Genomic DNA, 22,251 nt, shown 5'->3' on the forward strand with positions numbered 1-22,251 from the left:
AAAAGGAGAAGGTTATTTTCATTCAATTTAATGAGACAGCTATCTTTTCTCCCTGCCTTGACCCCCAGCTCTATTCAAATTCTAGCCATGCCAAAAGAACGTAAAGTGTTCAGATATCAGGACAACAGAAAATTATGACAAATTCAAATGTTTGTATTCTTTTTCTTATACATTAAAAAAACCCAGGCGAAATCTTCCTGGAGACAGACAGAAAGCTCTAGATATTATGATACCTCTAGTGGAACATGAGAGTCAAGTACCTTCTGATATGTACTGCCTTGTGGGACGGATCTACAAAGATATCTTCCTGGATTCTGGATTTACAGATACAGAAAGTAGAGACCAAGGCACCTTATGGTAAGTAGCACCATGTTACATGTCCACATAATTTTAACAAAAACACTCCAGCTGACAACAGGAGTTGGAAATGGGCTCCTTTTTTCTATTTCTACAAACTCATGGCTACATAAAATTAATTAATAATCTAGTGAATCAATATGATTCCAGTTAGACTGGGCAACTTCACAGTTGATGTCGTAGGATAGGGGCCAACTCTTCCACTGCCAGAAGTTTTGTTTCATTATTTTTTATTGCCCATTGAAGCATGCTCGATGAGTCCATGTGGCTTATCTTCCTATCTTCTCTCTTGATCTGCTTGTTTCCAAGTTGAGGACAAGAGTGAACGCTGCTAGGTGATAGACTTTCTATTAATATCAACACAGCGATGACAAGTTAATTATTAGCTGTCAGATTTTTCTCAGGCACGTTGCTTCTATAATGCTGACAGGGTAAATCAGGCAAGATGGTTTCCTTCCTCTTGTTAGCTTGGCTAACAAGTCTCTAGCTAGTCTGGGTGTGGGCCCAAAGCTGTCAGCTGGTTGGGTTCAGCTTGTGCCAGTTTCCAGTAGATGACTACAGCCAAGCAGGCATAACCAAAAAGCAGCAGCCTGTAGCAGAGAGAGAGAGAAGAGGGTTAAAGGAGGACAGATATTAGAAGTTGAAGACTTGTTAGCAACAAGCTTCCAGCATAGTACTAGGAGTTCTGCTAAAAATGTTTAGAGCTGTTAAGTCATTAAATTGACCTTGCATACTGAATGTTTAGTTCCTTGTATACATGGTGTAACAAGGCTGACATGCTGGTGCAGGTTTATTTTGTTTACATTGAGTTTTTATTACTGTGCTGGGCAGACATTTTATGTGCTTTAGTGATATAAAGGTTTGGCTTTAGCATTTAATGTATTACAGTATTTTGTATTGTTTCCATATGCATTTTTAAAGGAGATTCTGTCGCACAGATATAAAAGCCAGATATAAAAAGCTATTCAATTTTTATTAATTTTAAATAAATTGTGAGACTGTGACTGGAAATAAAGTCTGTCACCTTGAAGGGCTTTTACTTGCCAGCTGCATTTGTACATAATGCTAAACCATGATTTTAGCACTACATGTACAAACTGAAACAAGCCCAAACAAAGCCTTGGGCTTCCTCTTTCCTTCCACGCACCTGGAAATCTCTATCTCAGTTAGTTGTTACATGCAGATAAGATACTATGGTGCTTCACAACCTCTGGTTAACTAAGGTAAAGGTAAAGGACCCCTGGACGGTTAAGTCCAGTCAAAGGCGACTATGCGGTTGCGGTGCTCATCTCGCTTTCAGACTGAGGGAGCCGGCGTTTGTCCACAGGCAGCTTCCTGGGTCATGTGGCCAGCATGACTAAACCACTTCTGGCGCAGCGGAACACCGTGACGGAAACCAGAGTGCATGGAAATGCCATTTACCTTCCCATCACAGCGGTACCTATTCATCTACTTGCAGTGGTGTGCTTTCAAACTGCTAAGTTGGCAGGAGCTGGGACAGAGCAACAGGAACTCACCCCATTGTGCGGATTTGAACCACCAATCTTCTGATCGGCAAGCCCAAGAGGCTCAGTGGTTTAGACTACAGCGCCACCCGCATCCCTGGTTAACTAAACAAACTATCTTCATAATATCTTTTTTGGCTTCTTTTGAAACTGGCCAGGGTTTGTGATAAACCATGATCCCTGGTCCCCAAACAAATACAAGATTAGTGGAAACTGAAAGTAACTGCTGGTGACGTCCTTCTCCTGGCCATGTGGCGGGAGGAGGAGAGGGCATGTGCTCATGCATGTGTAGATGTGTAGCACCAAACCATGGTTTAGCATTGCATTTGAATCCAGCTGCAGTGTGATAGCAAGCACTATGATCCCTCAATGTCATTCAGAGGCATCAGAGTCCCAAGAGCCTTTAGCCACAGGATTCATGTTGTACTCTCAAGTTGTTCCCTGGCGGCATGTTTGTGAACCGATGACTAATGAAGCAATGAAGCAGTGAGGAAACCTCTTATCTTACATTTCTACCACCATGAGGAAGTTTCTGGAAACATCTGCACATAGAGATAGCTCAAAGTGGCACACATAATTGGGGAGAACCATTTAATGTGGTCTCACCCTGATCACATAGAAAGTTTCTGTAGTTGCTGGCAGTAGCATACCTTGCAAATCGTCTAAACATGGCAGGACTGGCAAGTCTCTATGGCAGAGCCATCTTGTTCCTTTCCCAGGGTATCAGGCTTCTACTCAGGGTGATGGGGAAGGTCTCCGCTTACGTAGCTCAAAACACTCCAGTGTTAAAATGGGTGGGTTATAACAGTGGCAACAGCAGAAACTGTGCCAATAGCATTTAGGGTATTTGAAGAGCCCTTCTGCTTGAGTTCTGGAGGTAAGATGGTGGTGATCCCTGTACCCATTTGATTCCTAACTTCTTGCCTAATGCAGGTTCTTTAGCTGTACTTTTCCCTTCCTGTCCCTCCTCTGAAAGCAGCTGTTGGACTTAACTGGGCAAAGGCTGGATGAGCACAGGGAATGCAATAAACAGTCACCTTTAACCGTGTTTTGTGGTCTTTAGACAGGGTTCAGGCAGAGAGTTCTGGGCATGCTTTCACTGTGCTGTTTTGTTTTCCATACAAACAAGATTTTTGCCTTCCACCATGTAACTCCACCACTGCCTATTTACAGTAAATTCATTTTAAAAGTCGTGGAAAGTGGGAAGTGGTGTGTCTGGTAAATATAGGCTGCCGCTTGCCTTCCTTTTGTGTGTGCACTTTGGATGAACAGAAATGCTTGTTTGGATTGGATTTAGTCTCTCATGCATTTTTGCCCTGCTTAGCAACATACCGCATTTTAAGAGATCCAAGGAATCTTACAAATTTAAGGAATTAATTGTTATTCAGTGCCAAGTTAGTGCATTCTGAGTAGAAGGATTAACTCCAGTTTATTTGGTGGACTGTTCTCTTTTCTGTTGTAAAGTTGCCAGGAAAATGTATAGCAGCAATGAAATTATGTGTCTGCCAAACATGTTAATTATTAGTGAGGGAGGGAAGCGCTTTTTTGGAAATCAACATTGTGTTAGTTTGAGTGTCCTTCCTCATTTTGTGATGCCTGACTGTACTGCAAAGTGAAGAGAGGTAATAAAATGAGTTAAACTGAGTTGGAAGGACCAGTGCTCTGACCACTGATCTGCTGTGGGTTCCTTTGTCTTTTGTTTGAAAAGTTGATGTGAGAGAGGGTAATTGAAAACGGAGACACTTTTTCCTTCTCACTCCAGTCCCTTCCAACACATCTTTTCAAACAAAAAGCTACATTGACACATGCTTAAGGGGTGTGCGTAAATGGACCCTAAGAGTGTAAGTTGTGAGCTGGATGTCCCTGCAGTTAAAACCTCTTCTTATGAATTCATTAAGTACATAGGAAGCTTCCTTATATGGAATCAGACTCTTGGTCTATCTAGCTCAGTATTGGCTGCTCTGCCAGGCAGCATTTTTCTAGGTCTCCAGGCAGAGGCCTCTCCCTGCCCTACCTGGAGATGCTGGGGCTTTCGGCATGCTCTACCACTGAGCTACAGCACTTCCGAGTCTGTGGGCAAGCTCCTATTCCCGCAGCCTTTGTCTGCCTGACATGCCTTGCCAGGATTGTTTTATTGTGAAGCACTTTGAGCACTTGAGATGAATTCTACAAATAAGCACTGGGTGTTGATATTATTAAATATGTATTTGAAAACTCTTCCGTCTTTCGTTCTAGTTTGGTATACTGTATAGCGCTGTACTGATTTGCCTACTGTCGCAGGATCACTGAACATAAACAAGAGAAGGATAACTTCATGACAACAATATTAATCTCTAATGAGGGGCCATAAATCATAATTCTAGTATAAATGCCATAAGGAATTTTAATGCCAGTGTTCAGAAATAGTTCTTTGTGCAAAACAGCAAAGTTGTTAACCAGCTATATATTTTTCACAAGTGAATAAACACAAGAATCTGAAGAAAACAGTAGGAGGGTGCTGTAAATGTTGGCTTCTTAAAATAACCATGCTGCCTGGATGGAAAATTATAAGCAGAATATTTTTGTGCTTAAACGGGTTGGTCAGGCTGAACAAACTGAAGAGCGGCACTTAGAGTACCAAATATGTATATAATTGTCCCTTTGTACATCTTATTTTTTTATATATCTATATCTATAACTTGTTTGTTCTCCTAGGTTCAAGAAGGCATTTGAGTCAGAACCAACATTACAGTCGGGGATTAATTATGCAGTCCTTCTCTTGGCTGCTGGTCACCAGTTTGATACCTCATTTGAGCTACGGAAAGTTGGTAATTATAGCCTGTTGATGCACAGGCAAATAAAATTCAGTGACAGCATTTTCACCACCCTCTGTTTTATAGGAAACAATCTGATGAATGCATTCAGAGTTCTTTGTTAGTTAGTAATTCTGCACTTCGGCTAAGTTTTCCATTAAAAAGGTATAACTTTGAGCCAGCGCATGGATCTTGCCCGTTGCAATTATCTTGCCTAAGTTCAGTTTTCTGGGTTAAATGTCTCTCTTGCAGAGTCAGTAATGAAAAGAGCTTTTTATGGTGACTCAGTGATATTGTTTGATAAATTATGAATACTGATTAGTAAACCCTGCTAGTTCTAGTGTATGAATAATCTAATAACGAACTTCATTGGCTCTCTAGGACTAAGGTTTGTCCTAGTGAGGATCCTGCAAGCCATTGTTTCCCCCATTGGTTGTTCTTATTGAGCTACATATTATCTTACACTTCCTCTAAATGTGGAATTAGTTGTAATAGTTATTTACTATAACATTTCCTTTCCCCTGAAACCTAAGAGTCCTAGGGTTAATGCATGGCATTATCAAGAGTCTGTTATAGCAGACTAATATTCTAAATGGCTACAGTGCAGTTGCAAAAGCAATTATGGTTAGACTGCTTGTATGAAATTGTTGTTTCGTAACTGATATTTCAGCCTTAGCCAACATAGTGCCTTTCACATGTTTTAGACTACAACTCCCATCAGCTCCAGCCAGCATGGCCAGTGGTCAGGGACGGTGGGAGTTATAGCCCAAAATATCTGAAGGGCACATGCTTTAAATGACATCTGTGGTTGTTATTTGTGAGCCACTTTCTGCACGATTGCTTTCAAAAGTGGGTTCTAAATATGACAACAAATAAATCTTATTTATTTTTGCAGGGCTCCGAATGAAGTCTCTCTGAGCTAAATTAAGCTTGCTTAGTAGCAGTGTTTTGTGGATTGTTCTGTGGATATGAGTTTCCTTAACCTTCACTGTGTCTATTTTGAAATGTCTCTGAGGCTTACAGAACAAACACAAGATCTGACTAAGTAATACTCAGAACAGACCTATTGAAACTGTGGGATTAAGATTAGTTGTGGTTTTCTTGATCTCAGTGGGTCTATTCTATATTGGTGGGTCACAGTCCCTTGAATTAAAAAGGGGGGAGATGCAAAGAATAGGTGAAGAAATGCCGGAATTATTCAGTGGATCAGTGTTCAAAACTCTGGGTAGCCATTGGCTAGGACATGGGTAGGGTTTGAAGGGCCTACAATATGTCCTCATCTCTTAAAGCATGCACTCTTGGGATGATTAGGTTGTCTGCCTTCCCAGTCACCATATGTGCTAGTGGTGCTGGTCTAGAATCCAGTGAAGCTACCAGTTAAATGCTCGCTTTTTATTATCTTGTCATATTGAGAAACTGGATTGCAGTTAAGCAAGAGAGAAGCAGAAAGAGAAGGAAGACTGGTTTATAAATCAGAACACCGTATTGTGGGTGATTACGCAAGTTTAGGACCACCAATTTCAACGGAGCTTAAGTACGCATTAACTTGAGTTTTTGTTTGCGGTGCAGTCTTACGGAGAATTTTTTCTTTATTATTTCTCCAGGAGTAAAGATAAGCAGCCTGCTTGGGAAAAAAGGAAACTTGGAAAAATTGCAGAGTTACTGGGAAGTCGGATTTTTCCTGGGAGCTAGTGTCCTGGCAAATGATCACACAAGAGTGATACAGGCTTCAGAGAAACTTTTCAAATTGAAGACGCCAGCATGGTACGGCTCTTGTATGATCAGTGTGCATTGAATCAAAGTACTCAACGTACTCTAGCATCTGCTCTGATCTGAATATTCTGGGGGGAGGGGGAAATTAGTGTAAATATAAATGGCAATATTTCCCATTCCCAGATTTTTGAATATGGGCTCAGCAACTGTGTTGTTTTTTTAAAAATTACTCCTATTTTATCCTCACAACAACCCTGTGAGGTAGGTCCAGCTGACCGGCCCAAGATCACCCAGTAAGCATAATGGCTGGGGCTTTCTAACTATTACACCAATTGCCTCTTAAGGTTGGGCTCTTGGCATTCTTGCGGGAGGCCAACTCATCAAGCAAAAGCCGCCCCCTTTCTATACAGACAATTCCATTGCAAGGTCACCCCACATTCCATATAAACAGAATCTCTTGCAGTAGTTGGTAATAACTGCTCAGAAAAATTTAGTCACGTTATCTTAAAAAATAGATTCCCCAATACATTCAGTCAGCCCATGTAAACAATTTACAAACAGTTGCAGTACTGTATTCAGCAATGTTCTCCATCCAGAATGATAGCTAAAGCCAATTATGTTGCTAGTTTCACCCCCTTCTTTTTAAACTCTTTTATTAGCTCAAAATGGTTCTGGCTTTCAGTCAATAAAATAGCAATTACACATTGAAATCAAGTTGCTTCATTTTCTACTTAACAGTGTAGCCTCCACTTGATATTTTGGCCAGGGCCAGACTAGTGGATGGACGAGACATTTCTGCGCAGTATTTGCTTTCCAAAACGTACCAGGCAGCAGTGTTATCGTTCTATAGAGCCTCTCCGGACTCACAAATGTCAGCCATTTGGTTGCTTCAGGGATGAGGAAGCTGGCTTGACGTTGCTAGGCAACCAAAACCCCTCAGCCAATTTCAGATCAGATTGGGGGGAAGGTGGGTCTCTGGGGAAGTAAGAGGTCACAGGGACTTGAAGGACTGGGAAATGGAAGGTGTGGAAATGTACATGAAGTTAGCTCCTTTAATCAGGACATGCATGCACTTATTCTGTGTTTACATGTGCAGAAAAGTGTAGCTTCCAACTTCATGTATTTATGCAGGCCTGTGTATGTTTAATTCCCCACTAACTTCATTGGGACTTAGATGGAAGTAAGTGTCCATAAGCCTGCAGCCTTATTTGGTGATAACTAGTTTTCTCAACATCCTTTTCCTGGTTGTCTAAAAGTTATTGAACCTAAACCTAGGAACCCATTTAAATTAGCGCCTTTTCTGGTTAATGTGGATGACATTCAATGTGCTCCAAGCTATAAGAGACTAGGTAAAAATCAACCACTGAATTCCATGGGCTAAAATGAGATTTGAACCAAGGGATTTCAAGTCCACAGACCACACAACTTATTAGTTTGGGTAGCAGATGCTGTTCCCTTATTTTTTGTGTGGCTAACCCTTCAGTCATAAAATGGCCTATTAGTGACACCACTGTATTTTCCCCTTTGCCTTGTACAAACAATAAGAACTTGAGAAGAGCCTGCTGGTTCAGGCCCAAAACCCATCTAGTCTAGCATCCTGTCTTCACAGTGCCAACCAGATGCCTATGGGAAGCTCATTGGTACAGTTTAGGTACCTGCTGAAATCTCTCCCAGGGAAACGGGTGAACTTCCTAAAGTTCTCTCTGGGTTGGGTTTGGGATCCTCTGACTTTTCCAGGAGAAAGATTTTATGAACCAATCCAAACTCGCCCTCCCTTACACCTTCAGAAATCCCTTTCCTTATATTGACTGCTGCACAGGAGTCCTTGCGGAATCCTTGGGTGAAACTGTCTCCCAAAGTTCCCTTCAGAGTTGCACGCTGTTAGACAGCACTGTGGGGTGATGGAGAGGATATATGCGCGCGTGTGTGTGAGAGAGAGGGGGGGGGAGCCGTCTTCTCATATTACTGTTCTGTGCTGCCACCAATATTATGAGAAGGGAAGGAGGTAAGTGTATTATTTGGAGGTGCTTTGGCACGGGACTCCTTTGGGGGGTTGTAGATGTTGACAGAGACGAGCAATTTGAGAGGGGAATACTTCTCTGGCTTGATTTTTTATCTGAGTTGGAGAATCTTTGGGAAAGATTCTACTTTGAGGTAAGTTTTATCAGCCCACAGTGTTCTCCCCCCCACACACACACCTGGCTAGGGATAACTTCACAGGCACCTCTGATTCAAAGTGCTAGAACATGCCCAATAAGTATAGTTCTTCTGTTAAGACACAAACTAGATGTATAATGTGAATGTGTATTTGCTATATATTCCTATGGCTACACTTTTTGTGTAAAGCAGCTTTGGGAGATGGGTCATTTAGAGTAAATAAGCAGTTGGGAGGGGCATATTTTAGCCCTTTCTCCACTCACCATTTTCCTGCCCCTCGTCATGCTTGCTCCAAGCCACTTTCTCCACTCCATACATGCAATTATGAGAGGGAAAACCAAATTCATTTCCCCCTGCTTGATTATTATTTTTTATTTGCTGCTCTGGTTTTATTTTGATGATTTTAAATATATTTTTATATGAGCTGTCTGTCACAGACAGGCAGAATATAGATGTTTTGATAAATAAAAATGTGTATAACGAGGTCCTTGTAACCTCTTTTATAACAGAAAGGTGGAACATACCTGTTTTAGTAAATTAAAAATGTGGGCAGTGAGACCATAATACCTGTTTTATAAGGAGCAGCTAGTACACACTGTCTTATTTAGCGGCTATGGCGAAAAGCTCCTGCTGTATGTCTTGCCATAGTGTGGCATCGAGATGATGCCATAGAGATAATGTTGGGAGTGTCAGTATTAAGATAAGATTTGTGGAAGACAAATATTATTTATCTAATCCTTGCAGAATATATGATTCCGTACTTTTATATGAAGGAGGGAGGAGGGATTGTGTATGCATCCATCATGGAACAGCTGCAGCATTTTCTGACACATTAGTAACAATCAGTTTAGCAGAGGCCTGTTTCTTGAAAGTACCGTTAAAGCACACAGTCACTCACCAACACATTCAGTGTTTTAAAATACCTGCACTGAACATTCAAAGATGATGCAGTAAAGAACAGTCACAGCAGGCTAAAGCAATGCCTTCCCACCTTGGGTGGGATCAGGGTTTCCCAAATAGGGTCTCCAGCTGTTTTTGGACTACAATTCCCATCATCCCTAGAAAGCAGTACTAGTAGTCAGGGATGATGGGAACGGTAGTCCAAAAGCAACTGGAAACCCTGAGTGGGATAGAATCCAAATATGTGATGGAGCCCAATCAAAATGTATATGAAATAGGTACAAGCAATTTCTTAGGCATGGTGGTGTATGTTTATTGTTGCTGGATTTTGTAATTTGTGTATGCTATAATAGAACCACACCTGTGTACAGGTGCTATTTCTAGCTACTGCAGATATGTTTGTGACACCAGAAGTTTTTAATTAGGACAGTTTGCAAGATTTATTGCCAATGACACAAGCTGCCCATGGCATATGTGCTGAATGTTGTTGTACCTTGTCATCAGCATGACTATATTATAAACCTATAATTTGGTTTGACACTGGACCATCTTAGTGATGAGAAATAGAGAGCAGGCAAGTACATCTGAGTTTTACAAAGATATGCATTTGAAAATACAGAATTGTAAAGCCCAGTTTGTCCATAAAAAGTATTATCTCACATTCCATGTGTCTACAAGCAGCTTTTAGGGGTAAATATAAGGAGTTGATTTAGCATGAGTCAGACTATTGTTCCATCTAATCCAGTGCTATAAATGATCTGACTGATCTCAGGCAGATGTTCTGTCCCTAAGCCCACAACCTGAGATCCTTTCAACAGGAGGTGCCAGAATTTGAAGTTGCAAAGCTTGTTCTCTACTACCCAGCTACAGTACAGATGCACTCATTTTGTCAAATGAGTCCTGCAAAGCCACACATATCCCAAATTAATGGTCGCTTCACATGCTGTGGAAATAGCAGTAAACACCTGTTTAGCTGTGGTGCATTCTGAATTTGGAAGTTATCTTTTTTTCCTCCTACTTGATTCGTACACACTGAAGGAACTATGATTGGCCCAAGGTTTCTACAGCTGCGTGTACATGCAATAAGCTTGGCTCTCCTAAGTCTTGGAGAACTCTCTGGGTACTCTTGTAATTTTTGTAGATCTCTAGAATATGTTTGTTTCTTGTCCATCTGCAGATCAGAATGGGATCCTAGCAGGCCAGCACGGTGTGTACTGTTCTCATGAACCAATAAAAGAGTCTGCATGATTTTCTTGTTGCACTTTGTGCCTATATTTGTGTGTTTGCTTTTGTGCAATCTTTTTCTAGACTAGTGCAACAATGCCAGATAAAGCTTTGTGCAGACATGCCCATGTTTCTCATCTTTCAGTATAGCTGATAAGAGAGTCTCTCAACTTGGCAATGTGATGTGCAGATAAAGGTGATAAAGCATATAGTGGTTATAATGAATTGGAAATAGCTACAGACTTGTTTCGTTTTTTGTTGGTTGCTCCTAGGTACCTCAAGTCCATTGTGGAGACTATTTTGATATATCAGCACTTTAAGAAACTGAATCCAGAACAGCAAGTAGCAAAACATGAACTTGTGGACTTTTGGATGGACTTTCTGGTTGAGGCCACCAAGTCAGACGTCTCTGTAGTTAGATTTCCTGTGAGTGTGTTTTGAACTCTTCCAATTAATTTTTAACCATTTCAATTTCCTGTTTGTCCTGCCATGTGATTCTTGAGGGGCAGGGAAGCATTTTTAATTTGGAAAGCAATAAACGTTGAACAGCAAAATGAGTTGATCTGAATAATTATGAAGGTGCCTTGCTTCTCCTGGTGGCACAAACAGCTACATCCTTCATGAGTTTCTGTTGCCACATAAAGACATTTTTTATTCATTCAGGCTTATGGTGGATCTGGTGTATGGATTTTTACATGTTCAAGTCTGATTCTGTAGGTTTTACTCATAAAAAGAAAATAAAAATTAAATATTGCTAGTGGATCCTAACTTAAGGAAGTTCACAAAAGGAAAGTTTGGTGTCCCTTCTTCTCTCCTGTAGCTACTCGTGCCTCTTCTCCTCCCAAAGACTTTTGGAGGGCCGGGAGTTTGTTTTTAATAACATGGAGTGAGATTGCAGGTGGCTGCTGCGCAAATCAGGCTTGGACTAAGGAAGTTTGTGAAATTGGCAAGTGCTGCTTCTTCAGCAAAACATTTTTTCTCACATTTTTGCATGTAAGAACCAAATAACAAAAGTAAAGTAGAATATGCTACAAAATTGAAAGCTGGAAGACATTCAGTAAATTATTTAGCTAACAAAATGCAAAACTGCTTATGGTAAATAGTAAAAGTTTGTCTTTTGCGCAGTTTGTCCTTGCCTCCAAGAGCTAAACTGCGAAGTGTCAGTACTTAATTTTATAATTTTATGGGGGTATTTTGAAGAAATGTAGTAACTGTTTAGCAATGTTCTATGTATTTTTTTTCTGTTCAAAGGTTTTAATATTAGAGCCTACGAAAATCTACCAGCCTTCTTACCTGTCCATTAATAGTGAGGCTGAAGAGAAAACAGTCTCTATCTGGCATGTTATGCCTGATGATAAGGTAAGCTGCTACCACACCACTTTTACAGCAATAAACCATTGACTCCTCTGTGCAGCTTATATCCTGTAACTGCTGACTGCTTGATCGAAGGAGTTTAAAGGAAATTGGGAGACATTTGTGGAAACGAGAAAGGATTTAGAGACTTTCATGTTTGAGAGATTGAAACACAGAACAGCCCAAAGCAGCCCAAGGGTGAGGAAGTAATGGATATTGGGAACAAAAGGGAGTATTAAGCATGGCATGTCCATACAGGCTACAGGTCTGGGAGTTTTAACAACAGCTGAAGGGTACAGGCACAGAGCATGAGAAATAACTCTTCAGACTTCACCATCAAAATAAGGTTGTTTCTTAAGTGCTCCATGTATAGGCTGCCATTTGTGACAGATAGAGTGACTGGCCTGTTTGAGAAATGTAAAGACAGGTGCATAATTGGTAATCAGGAATCTGAAGAAACAAGAAATTGAAAACCTTCTGGATATAAAAGGTAGACTTCTCCCTCTATACCTCTGGAGAATCTTGTGCTGTGACTTTGGCCTAAAGAGATGCAGAAAGTAAAATTATGGAAGACCAGGTTGGTACCTTGAGGTGTACTTATAAGAGCTTATTTACAAATTGTGGTTTTACAGAATATATCTAAACATATAGAATGCATGTGTGAGAAGCAGGTGTTTAATAATGATGATGATGATAATAATAATAATTTATTTATTATTTGTACCCCACCCATCTGGCTGGGTTTCCCCAGCCACTCTGGGTGGCTTCCACAAAGACCAAAAATACATTAAAAAGCAGATATATCCTATAAGTACACTCATCAGGGAACCAGGAGTTAGTGGTAGCAAGCTCAGCTTCACTGCTGCGTGATGTATAAAATGGTCCTAAGTGGCTGATAGTAGGAATTGGAGACAGCAAGCAGAAGTTATAGAGGGAAAACTGGAGGTGTAAATCGAATGTGTTGAGGGAAAGTTGGAAACAGGAAAAGTTATTTTCCAGATAACATCTCAAATACTTCATAACCATAAGATGTTATTTCTTCTCTATTTTGCTTCCACTACAGAAGAATGTAGCAGAGAATTTTTCCTGGCATTGGCTGCTTTTTGTAGCAATTTATTGGAAAGTTTTTTTTTTATTTTGTTCATCTTTTTTATTGCAACAGTAAATGGAAAACTTGAGGTGATCACTCTTTGATGTTTTCACATTTAGTTCTGGAGTAAAGGTAGCAGCAATCTTGAAACGAAAAGCAGTAAATTCTTGAGTAGGTGTACTCAGCTTTCATAATCAATTATAGAATCTTAGTTGGAAGGGGCCCAAGGATCATCTAGTCCAACCCTCTGCAATGCCAGAATCTCCGCTAAAGCATCGGTGACAGATGGCCATCCAACCTCTGCTTAAAAACCTCCAAGGAAGGAGAGTCCACCACCTCTTGTGGGAGTCTCTTCCACTGCTGAACAGCTTTTACTGTCAGAAAGTTTTCCAAATGTTTAGTCAGAATCTCCTTTCTTGTAACTTGAAGCCATTTCCTCGAATCCTACCCTTTATTAACAGGAGAAAACAAGCATGCTGTCTCCTCCATGTGACAGCCCTTAAGACATTTGAAGATGGTTATTATATCGCCTCTCAGTCTCCTCTTTTCCAAGTTAAACATACCCAGCTCCTTCAAGCATTCCTCCTAAGACTTAGTTTCCAGACCCTTGATCATCTTGGTTGCCCTCCTTTGCACACATTCCAGCTTGTCAACATCCTTCTTAATTTGTGGTGCCCAGAATTGGACACAGTATTCCGGGTGTGGTCTGACGAAGGCAGAATAGAGTGGTACAATCAAATCCCTTGATTTGGACACTATGCTTCTGTTGATGCAGCATGGAATAGCGACAGTTTTTTTCCCCTTTTTTTTTTTTTGGCTGTTGCTGCTGCATCAAACATATCTGTTGAATATAAACCAACACAATCTCTTAAGGCATTGCAGACATGACCATTTGTCTGTTCTGGTAGAGTAAATCTGGATACCATATGTAACAATATACTCAAGTATCACATCACATGTACATTAACAGTGAATTAATAACTCCTTTTAAGCTAGAGGGTTGCCTTTGTTAGCATTATGAAGGCAAAACATGATAGAATATTGCTGTTTATATCTATTTCATTTAATTTGCTTAGAAGCAAGCCATTTCCCCCTTGCAGTAGTTGGACTTTAACTTCATTCAGCCAGTCTAGATTGCTTAAGTAAGAATCCATGTCAGAGAAGCATACAGAACTTGAACTGCACACTGGTTTAGTTTCTACTAGGTCAGCGGTTTCTTCATTTCACCATGTGACACATCTGTATCGTTGTTTGTGTTGTATTACATGTAGCAAAAATCATTTCTAACAAGCTCCCCAAGTTACCACAAGTTGAACAGTGTTAAACATCTGGCTGATTCCATAAACATCACATCACATTTGTAATAATGACCATTGAGTGCATAATGTGGAAATTCTTGTTTCTGTTCCTTATCTTACTCATGTTTTCCACAACCCCGTGCATCAGTTTACTGTTATTCCCATTTTGTGGATTTGGAAGTAGGACTTCAGGAGCACTTATTTGTCCAAGTATGTTCATGGCTGGAGAGGTATCTGAATGTAGGCCTAAGGTCCAGGGTTACTCTGTCCTCTGGATTACACTGACGTCCTAACTCTTCATGACTCATTCCCTGGATTCCATCATAGCTGGGAAGTCTCACTCTGAGTATTCAATTGACGTGGAGAGGACTTGCTGACTTTTCCTGGCTGTTAAAAAACTCTGCATAACTCTGGATTGTTTTGATAGCATGAAACTTTCTGGCTCTGAACTTTAGCTACAGTAAAAGGTAGCAGCTGGAATTGATATTGCTACTACCTTAGTAGTGCCTTAGCCTGGACACTTGGGTCTCTCATGTTGGCTGCTGAAGCAGTTTTCCAATTGCCTTTTTTATTATTAACCAAAGAACAGATGTCAGAATTAGACAGTCCCCATAAAATGTTTACTCCAATGGATTGAAAATTTGGCAGAATCACCAGGAATTCACCAGCCTGAGAACATAACAGCATAAACAAAGAGGTCACATGAATCAAAGAGAAACTAGGATTTTTGAAGGGTTGGGAATGTCTTGGGCTTGTAGCTGTGGTTTTGTATGTGTGTGAGATTGCTTTAAGTTCGAAATGAGAAATGGAAATGTTCTTACAGCTTAACCCCTTCATTTACATATAGGTTTTTTCCAGCATAGTGGCCGTGAATTGATGTAAGAATTTAACATGAAAAGGCATGTTTGGAGAGAGATTTTATTGGGTTGTTTTGAAGGATGTGATACACACTGGTTCCCATAGCACAGGGTGAAGACTGGGTAAAATAAGAGATTTTGTTTCAGAGGTTCAGTGTAAGAAACATACAGTACTAGGATTATTTGTATCTTTGCAGGTTTGGGTGTGCACATGCACTGTGTTTTTATTTCTACATTGTTATGAAGGTGACGTGTACAGTTACAAAAGGGTCAACACAGTGGGGGGAAATAACCTGCAAACATTATTTTGTAAGTTATAGGCTAAAAGATGTTGTACGCTGCTTCTTTTTTAAATGAATAATTTTTATTGTTTGATCATAAACATGTACAAACTAACACATTTGTATGTATTTATTTGTATGTACAGCTATATGCCCAAGAACGGTAATTTTTGTTGACTTATTCATTACAGAAAGGCATTCATGAATGGAACTTCAGTGCTGACTCTATAAGAGGAGTAAGGTAAGGTTATTTATTTATTTGTGATACCTATGACATTTCCTCTGTAGCCATTATTTAATTAATTAATTTTAATGCCATCCATCTGAAGATCACAGGGTGGTTTACAGCAGAAAAATACAAAACGAGAACACAAAATACACAGCAGCAGCAGCAGCAGCAGCAGCAAAACCAATAACTCCCTCACAAACATATTTAAAAGGCTAAACATAAATAAAATATTTAAAAATGGGTGTCAGAACTGTGGGGGAAATCCTCAAAATATGCATGAAGCAGTTTTTGAATTCCTGTCTTATATGACTGACATTAAGCAAGACCTAGCACCTATCATTATTGGGTTAGCTCAAATGTAGGACCTTGGAGATTTGCATCTATTTTGTGAATTGCATCTTTTTTGTGTGAATGTATCATAACTGCGGGAGGCAGTGGAGGACAGAGGTGCCTGGCGTGCTCTGGTCCATGGGGTCACGAAGAGTCGGACACGACTAAACGACTAAACAATAACAACAACAATCATTATTGTAACAGATACATGTTTATGTTTTAAATATGTTTTAAGTTGCTTGGAGATCTTTGCGGAGCTAGTGACTAACAAGTCAAATACATACATACATACATACATACATACATACATACATACATAATGTTTAATCTTGCCCAGAGGCTCCACATGACCTTTCCCCATACAAATATTCTACTCCATAAATTATCTTCCTCTCATAATTCAAGCAGTTATTATATATTGGCAGTACATTTATCTCTTTATAAATTTTTGCTGGCAACACCTTATGTATATGGGGGCTGCCCAGTTCTATGCATGTTTACGCAGAATCAAGTCATGCCGTATTAGTGGAGCCTACACCCAGGTAGCCATGCATAGGAATGCAGTCTGAACTTCACAGGTTAACATAATTCCAAAGCCAGGTTTCCCAGACTCATCTCAACACACCGCCCACCATGCAGCATTGCCCTCTGCTGCATTGTGCCAATAAGAAATGTGGTGATGATGTTTCCATTTAGTACATATGTGGACAGGGGTCTAATTGTTTCTCGCTTATTGCTTCCACTACTCCTAGTAGTATTAGGAGAGAGGCAGTGATATAAACACATTTAGCACCTTGATAGCTGGTGAAATACATGTTATAGGATCCTCTGGAGTAGCAGTACCAAAACCACAAAATGTCATGTAAGAACCATACATAGGTGCAGAATATAAAAAGAAAATAAATGGGAAGGCAGCCTGGACACTTGGGAGAGAGAATTTGTTGCAGGTTTGAATTCTTCTGCCACCAAAAATGACATCTCAGCAGTGAAAGAGCATATCAGGGACAGGACTATAGTGAACATTATTCCTGCCCTTCTAGCTTTCATTGTTCAAGAAGGGTGTTTCCTCTGCGAGGGAGCATTCAAACACATAAGCTCTACATGCAGCCTAAAGTAGTGCAGTCTAAACTTGGTTCTACTGACATAAAATGGCTCTGAAAAGACATCTTCTTTAAAAAGAGTGTTGAAATCCATGGTTACTACAATTTGTTCCTTCAGAACAAAGGGTGTCATTAAAAAAAAAAATCTAGGCCTCTTGCAAGTACAACACTGAGTGCTGAACAAGTGTGTGTAATTCTGTCGTGTTTTGAGTGGTTTTTCTTCATTAGTAGCTTGGGTTTTATGTAGGGCTTGTCTGCACAGGAGCTTCCTGTAGACAGGTTTGATGAGTTGTTGTTAAACTTGAAATACAGGAAAGAGTATATGTTGCTGACTGCAGCAGTTTGATGCGTCTGCACTGTATCAGGTGGGCTTACTTCGTAGTGGTGGTCTTCCGAGGGCACTTGCAGAAGGCATGGTGTGGTGCCCTTCCATAGCACCGAAGTGGAAGATTTATAAATTTCTCTCATGTCTCCTGACACTGGCTGACCATGTAGGGAACGGCAGTTCAATGAGAAAGGAGCCACCAAGATACATACTGAAAGGAAAAGAGGCACATCACATCTCCACATTGCAGATCTTCAATATTTCCAATTCTAAACAACATTGTAAGGCCTGTTCTTGAACATATAAATATTAGCACCTTCTTACCTCAACTGCTGCATTAAAATAATGCAGTGGTTTTTGTAATGGGTGAGTTTTGACCATGGAGATGATTAGACCCTAGTATCTTGGATATGCAGTGTCTCATTTTCCTCATTACTTTATTTGAGATTTAACTTTTAGTTAAATTCTCAAAAAACAAAAACAAAAAACTCCCAGACTCTTGGTGGTGGTAGGGAGAATGAATCTCATTGTTAATTAATTTAGAAAATAACTGGTTAAAAGAAATCCCAAAACTCAGAGGTAGAAAAACATTTCAATCCAGAGAGATAGATTTAAATCAACCATGCAAGCTAACCATGCTGCTAAATTAAGTACAATTAATTTTGATGGAACTTAAGTGTGACTAACATATTCTGGACAAGGAGTCATTGAATATGAGGTACAGAGGAGGGAGAAAAGTTTTACATTTGTTGTATCTTTTGGAGTCAGCTGTGCTCACATCTCCCTAGGACGTTTAAGGAGCATAGCACTTTTTACTGTTTACTCCACTCCTTTCCAAATATGTGAAAGGGCTGTGGCTCAGAAGGTCCCAGTTTCAGTCCCTTGCATCTCCAGGTAGGTTTGGAAATGTCTCTTGCTTGAAATCATGGAGAGCTGCTGTCAGTCAGTGTTTACTTTGCTGAGCCAGATGGAGAGGCAGTCTCACTTGGTATAGATAACTTCCTCTGTTTCTGTGTGTTTCCTAGAATAACTATGTGACAGCAGTTTTTGAGTGGTGGTGCTTTTACTACTTTAAGAACAACAAAATGACTTATACAGTTGTGCTAGGGTGCCCCCTGATGGCTCTTTACATTTCATTATAAATTAAGAAATAGAATCTGGTGGGAAATAAACGGTGCCTGGCCTTTATTCTGAATAGAAACTCTTGGCTCAAACTCTTTTAAGGGTCTAGTCTCCATGGAAAGAACAGATGAGCAAACAGACAAGGATCCTGCAAGCAGAAGTACAGAATAGGCATTGCTTCAACAGAAAGATATAAAATGCAAATGGATTATACTTACATTCTGTTGGTGGGCTTTTACTCTGCTATGCTTCTACATTAGCTTATGCAGCACATGTCAGAAAGAGGTATTTTCCTCATAAGTGTTTATTTCTGGTAAGATAAATAAGTTAGCCTACTCCTCAAATTCTTTGTTACAGGGAATAGCCATCTCAAAATGTCCCTGTTGCAAAAGTAATTGTTAAACTGATGTTGTGTGTGTGCTCAGCGCTGACTGGAAAGCGTTGTCTCTGGAAAACTCTCAGGGCTGCTTTTCTGCAACAGTTAGTTTTGTTGAATCATTGAGGTCCAAATCTTTTCAGTTATGTGAAGCTTTTTCAATTAATGTCGTTCTTTATATTTTAATATAGCAAAAGGACGATCATCTAAACCCATCTATTATACATGAAATACAATATAGAACATTCATTTTTATTATGCAGTATTTATTATCCTGCTTCCTCCATGAAATCCTGACCCATCTTTCAATTGTATAACAGCCACAAATTTCCCTGGAGCAACTTCCATTTAGAAGGAACTAACTGGAGAAAGTATGGTTCTAGCCTTTCTCTTGCAAGCATAAAGAACATACCGTAATTTTTCTTTTTGAAATACGAAAACTGCCTGAAGCAGAGAGTCACAAAACCATTAACCCGTGCTATCTTTGCTTCTCTTCCAGCATTTCAAAATTTGAGGAACGATGCTGTTTCTTGTACGTGCTGCACAATTCAGATGACTTCCAAATTTATTTCTGTACAGAACACCACTGCAAAAAGTATGTTTTCGCCAATTATCTATACGGTTTGTGTGACGGTGATCCTGTGAGCTGCTGCTGTTTAGGAAATTGGCTTCGGCTGACAGGATCATCTTTGACCAATTACATTCTGCCTGAGCATGAGATGTGTGTGCATCAGACAAGTGTTATACTAGAGTCAGCATAATGTTTATCAAAATAAATTGAGACCCACAGATAAAATTGAGATGAAGTGATTTTACTGGGAATATCAACACATTCCTTTTCTCTCTAAGCATGCTGCAGTGGTATAAGTGTTAGACATAGAATGATGAACATGGAGTGATGTTTAGAAGGGTTGCTTACAAAGTTCTACCTATCCAAATCTGTCCTTGGATTTTGAAGCTACGAGTTACCTGGTCTTGCTTACAGGGTTGCACCATTGTGTTGGGAAACATGACATCCTTCTGGTTTTGATTTCCAATTTGTATTCAGATGAATAGTTGGTCACATTTTTTCAGTTTACATTGTGCTAATCATCAACATCCATCAAATTTTTCTTTGCAATTGTAACAACAACCATTGTAATAGTAATTATCTTGCTGCAATCATACATTCACATCAAGATTGAATCATTGCACATACAGACAATTCCAGCATACAAAGGAATCCTGATGTGATAGTACACTTATTTCAGGATTTCTTTTGGCATGATGTTTTATCAGCATGTCTTCCTTTACAATAGTAACAATGTAAAGAAAATAAGATGCAAGCTAAAACTGTGGCAAATTGCGCAACTGCTGTTTTAAATATTAATCTTGATGGCAAACAGAATAGGGCAAAAATGGATGTGGTAAATTTTGTTAATCCCTGTTGTCCAGCTGTGATATAATTAGAAATCATGGTTTGTACTCAGGAGCACAATATTATTAGAGTACACATTTATACACACATGCACAACTGCATGTATTTTATCAATTTATGAAAAACTCTTCACATGAATCTTGAGACACTTTACAGAAAATCTACTACAATAGCTTTAAAAACACCACAAAAATGAGAGCTAAAGATAGGTTTTAAAACAATGCAGAACAATCATCTAAGGAAGAGACATTTCCCCAGGTTTTCCCGTGTTTCCAAAAAGGACACAGTAATGGGCATCTGTTGTATATCAGTAGTGATGCTGTTGAGTGGAGAAGGGAAATGGCTTTAAAAGAGGATTAGACAAATTCATGGAGGAGAAAGCTATGAATGGCTACCAGCCACAGTGCCTATGCAATGCTTCTGAGTACCAGTTGCTGGAAACCATTGGAGGGGAGAGTGCTCTTGTGCTCGGATCCTGCTTGCTGGTTTCCCACAGGCAACTGTCCAGCCACTGTAAGAACAGTATGCTGGACTAGATGGGCCGTTGGCCTGATCCAGCAGGCTTTTCTTACGTTATTATGTTCTTAAAATGGAGGCGGTAAAAGCTATTATGAACACAGTGAAACAGTCATAAGTGGCTAAAAAAAAGAGGCAACCACTAGGATTTATTTTGCTGTAATACTATATTTTCTTTCATATGGATTTTTGGCAGATTTTTTGAAATGGTTAATAGCATCACTGAAGAAATAGGAAAGAACACGGAGGAAGGTGAATGTGATGGAGACTCTCTGGAGGTAAGGGCAGTCTTTCATTCCTGCTAATTCTCACACTTTTACAGAATTGTGCTCCTGTTGGGTTACTTTTTCTTCACTGGATAATTAGCTGGATGAGCCTTAACTGCTTTGGATAAATAGCAAGCCAAATCCTCACCTCCTTCATACTGAAAGAGTTCGGTGTCAAATTAACAACTTCTGGATTGTTCCAGTAATAGTTGTTAATGCAGTTTATCTCAAACTTGAAAGTACTGCTTCAGTCTTGCGCCCCTAAGCATGTCCAACAATCACTGGCTTCAGTCATGTTCTTGATTTCTCTGCGGTAACTGTAAAATCCAATGCAAAGTAGTGTTATCATAGTGAATATCAGTTGGCCATTGAAGTGCAGGGTGTAAATTTAGAAACAAATGGAGGTTACACTATGTTTCAAAGACTTGGAACTTCTAAGATACTTCTTAGAAATGTTTATTCCAGGCTGACAACTGCAATTTAATTCGGGTAAGGCATGACTTCCCCGTGTTATTTCTAAGCACACAAGACAATACTTAAATGGAATAAATACTAGAATCACTGATATTTTCCTTTTGTTGTACTTTCTGTTGTAGTATGACTACGAATATGATGAAAATGGTGATCGAGTTATTCTGGGTAAAGGCACTTATGGTGTAGTTTATGCAGGACGAGATCTGAGCAATCAAGTGAGAATTGCCATTAAAGAAATCCCAGAAAGAGATAGCAGGTAAAGTAACGGTCTGCATTCCATAGGCTTTCATGTGCTTCATGTTCTTAGTTCTCCAAAGTTTAAACAATTGCATGATGTGTTAGATGTTAGACATAAAAAACTTAATCAAAGTGATTCATAGGCTTCTTTAGGTGTGCAGGATATAGTTATTTTTGCATAATATTTTGATTTCCAGGATCTCAGTGTTCTAGCTCCTGCCCAAGAACAATGACAGCTGCACTTGCTTGTTAGTAAAGAAGCCAAGCTTCATTCTAGAAGACTGACAGTGCAAATTTAGCAACAGGAGAAGAGCAGGAATTAGTCCAAA

General features: G+C 39.7%; 1 protein-coding gene across 3 annotated transcripts in view; it reads left to right on the top strand.

Moving 5' to 3' along the window:
* The window catches only part of MAP3K5 (mitogen-activated protein kinase kinase kinase 5), a 97,503-nt gene that overhangs the window by 42,249 nt on the left and 33,003 nt on the right, over positions 1-22,251 (top strand). For all 3 annotated transcript variants that reach the window (XM_079970939.1, XM_079970937.1, XM_079970938.1), the window contains exons 7-15: positions 187-357; positions 4,557-4,669; positions 6,259-6,418; positions 10,921-11,074; positions 11,900-12,007; positions 15,719-15,768; positions 19,512-19,607; positions 21,142-21,223; positions 21,808-21,941. In XM_079970939.1, coding sequence (XP_079827065.1) covers positions 187-357; positions 4,557-4,669; positions 6,259-6,418; positions 10,921-11,074; positions 11,900-12,007; positions 15,719-15,768; positions 19,512-19,607; positions 21,142-21,223; positions 21,808-21,941 — 1,068 coding nt within the window. The remainder of the gene's footprint in view (positions 1-186; positions 358-4,556; positions 4,670-6,258; positions 6,419-10,920; positions 11,075-11,899; positions 12,008-15,718; positions 15,769-19,511; positions 19,608-21,141; positions 21,224-21,807; positions 21,942-22,251) is intronic.

This window comes from Podarcis cretensis (genome assembly GCF_951804945.1).
Source record: "Podarcis cretensis genome assembly, chromosome: 3".
Taxonomy (NCBI): domain Eukaryota; kingdom Metazoa; phylum Chordata; class Lepidosauria; order Squamata; family Lacertidae; genus Podarcis; species Podarcis cretensis.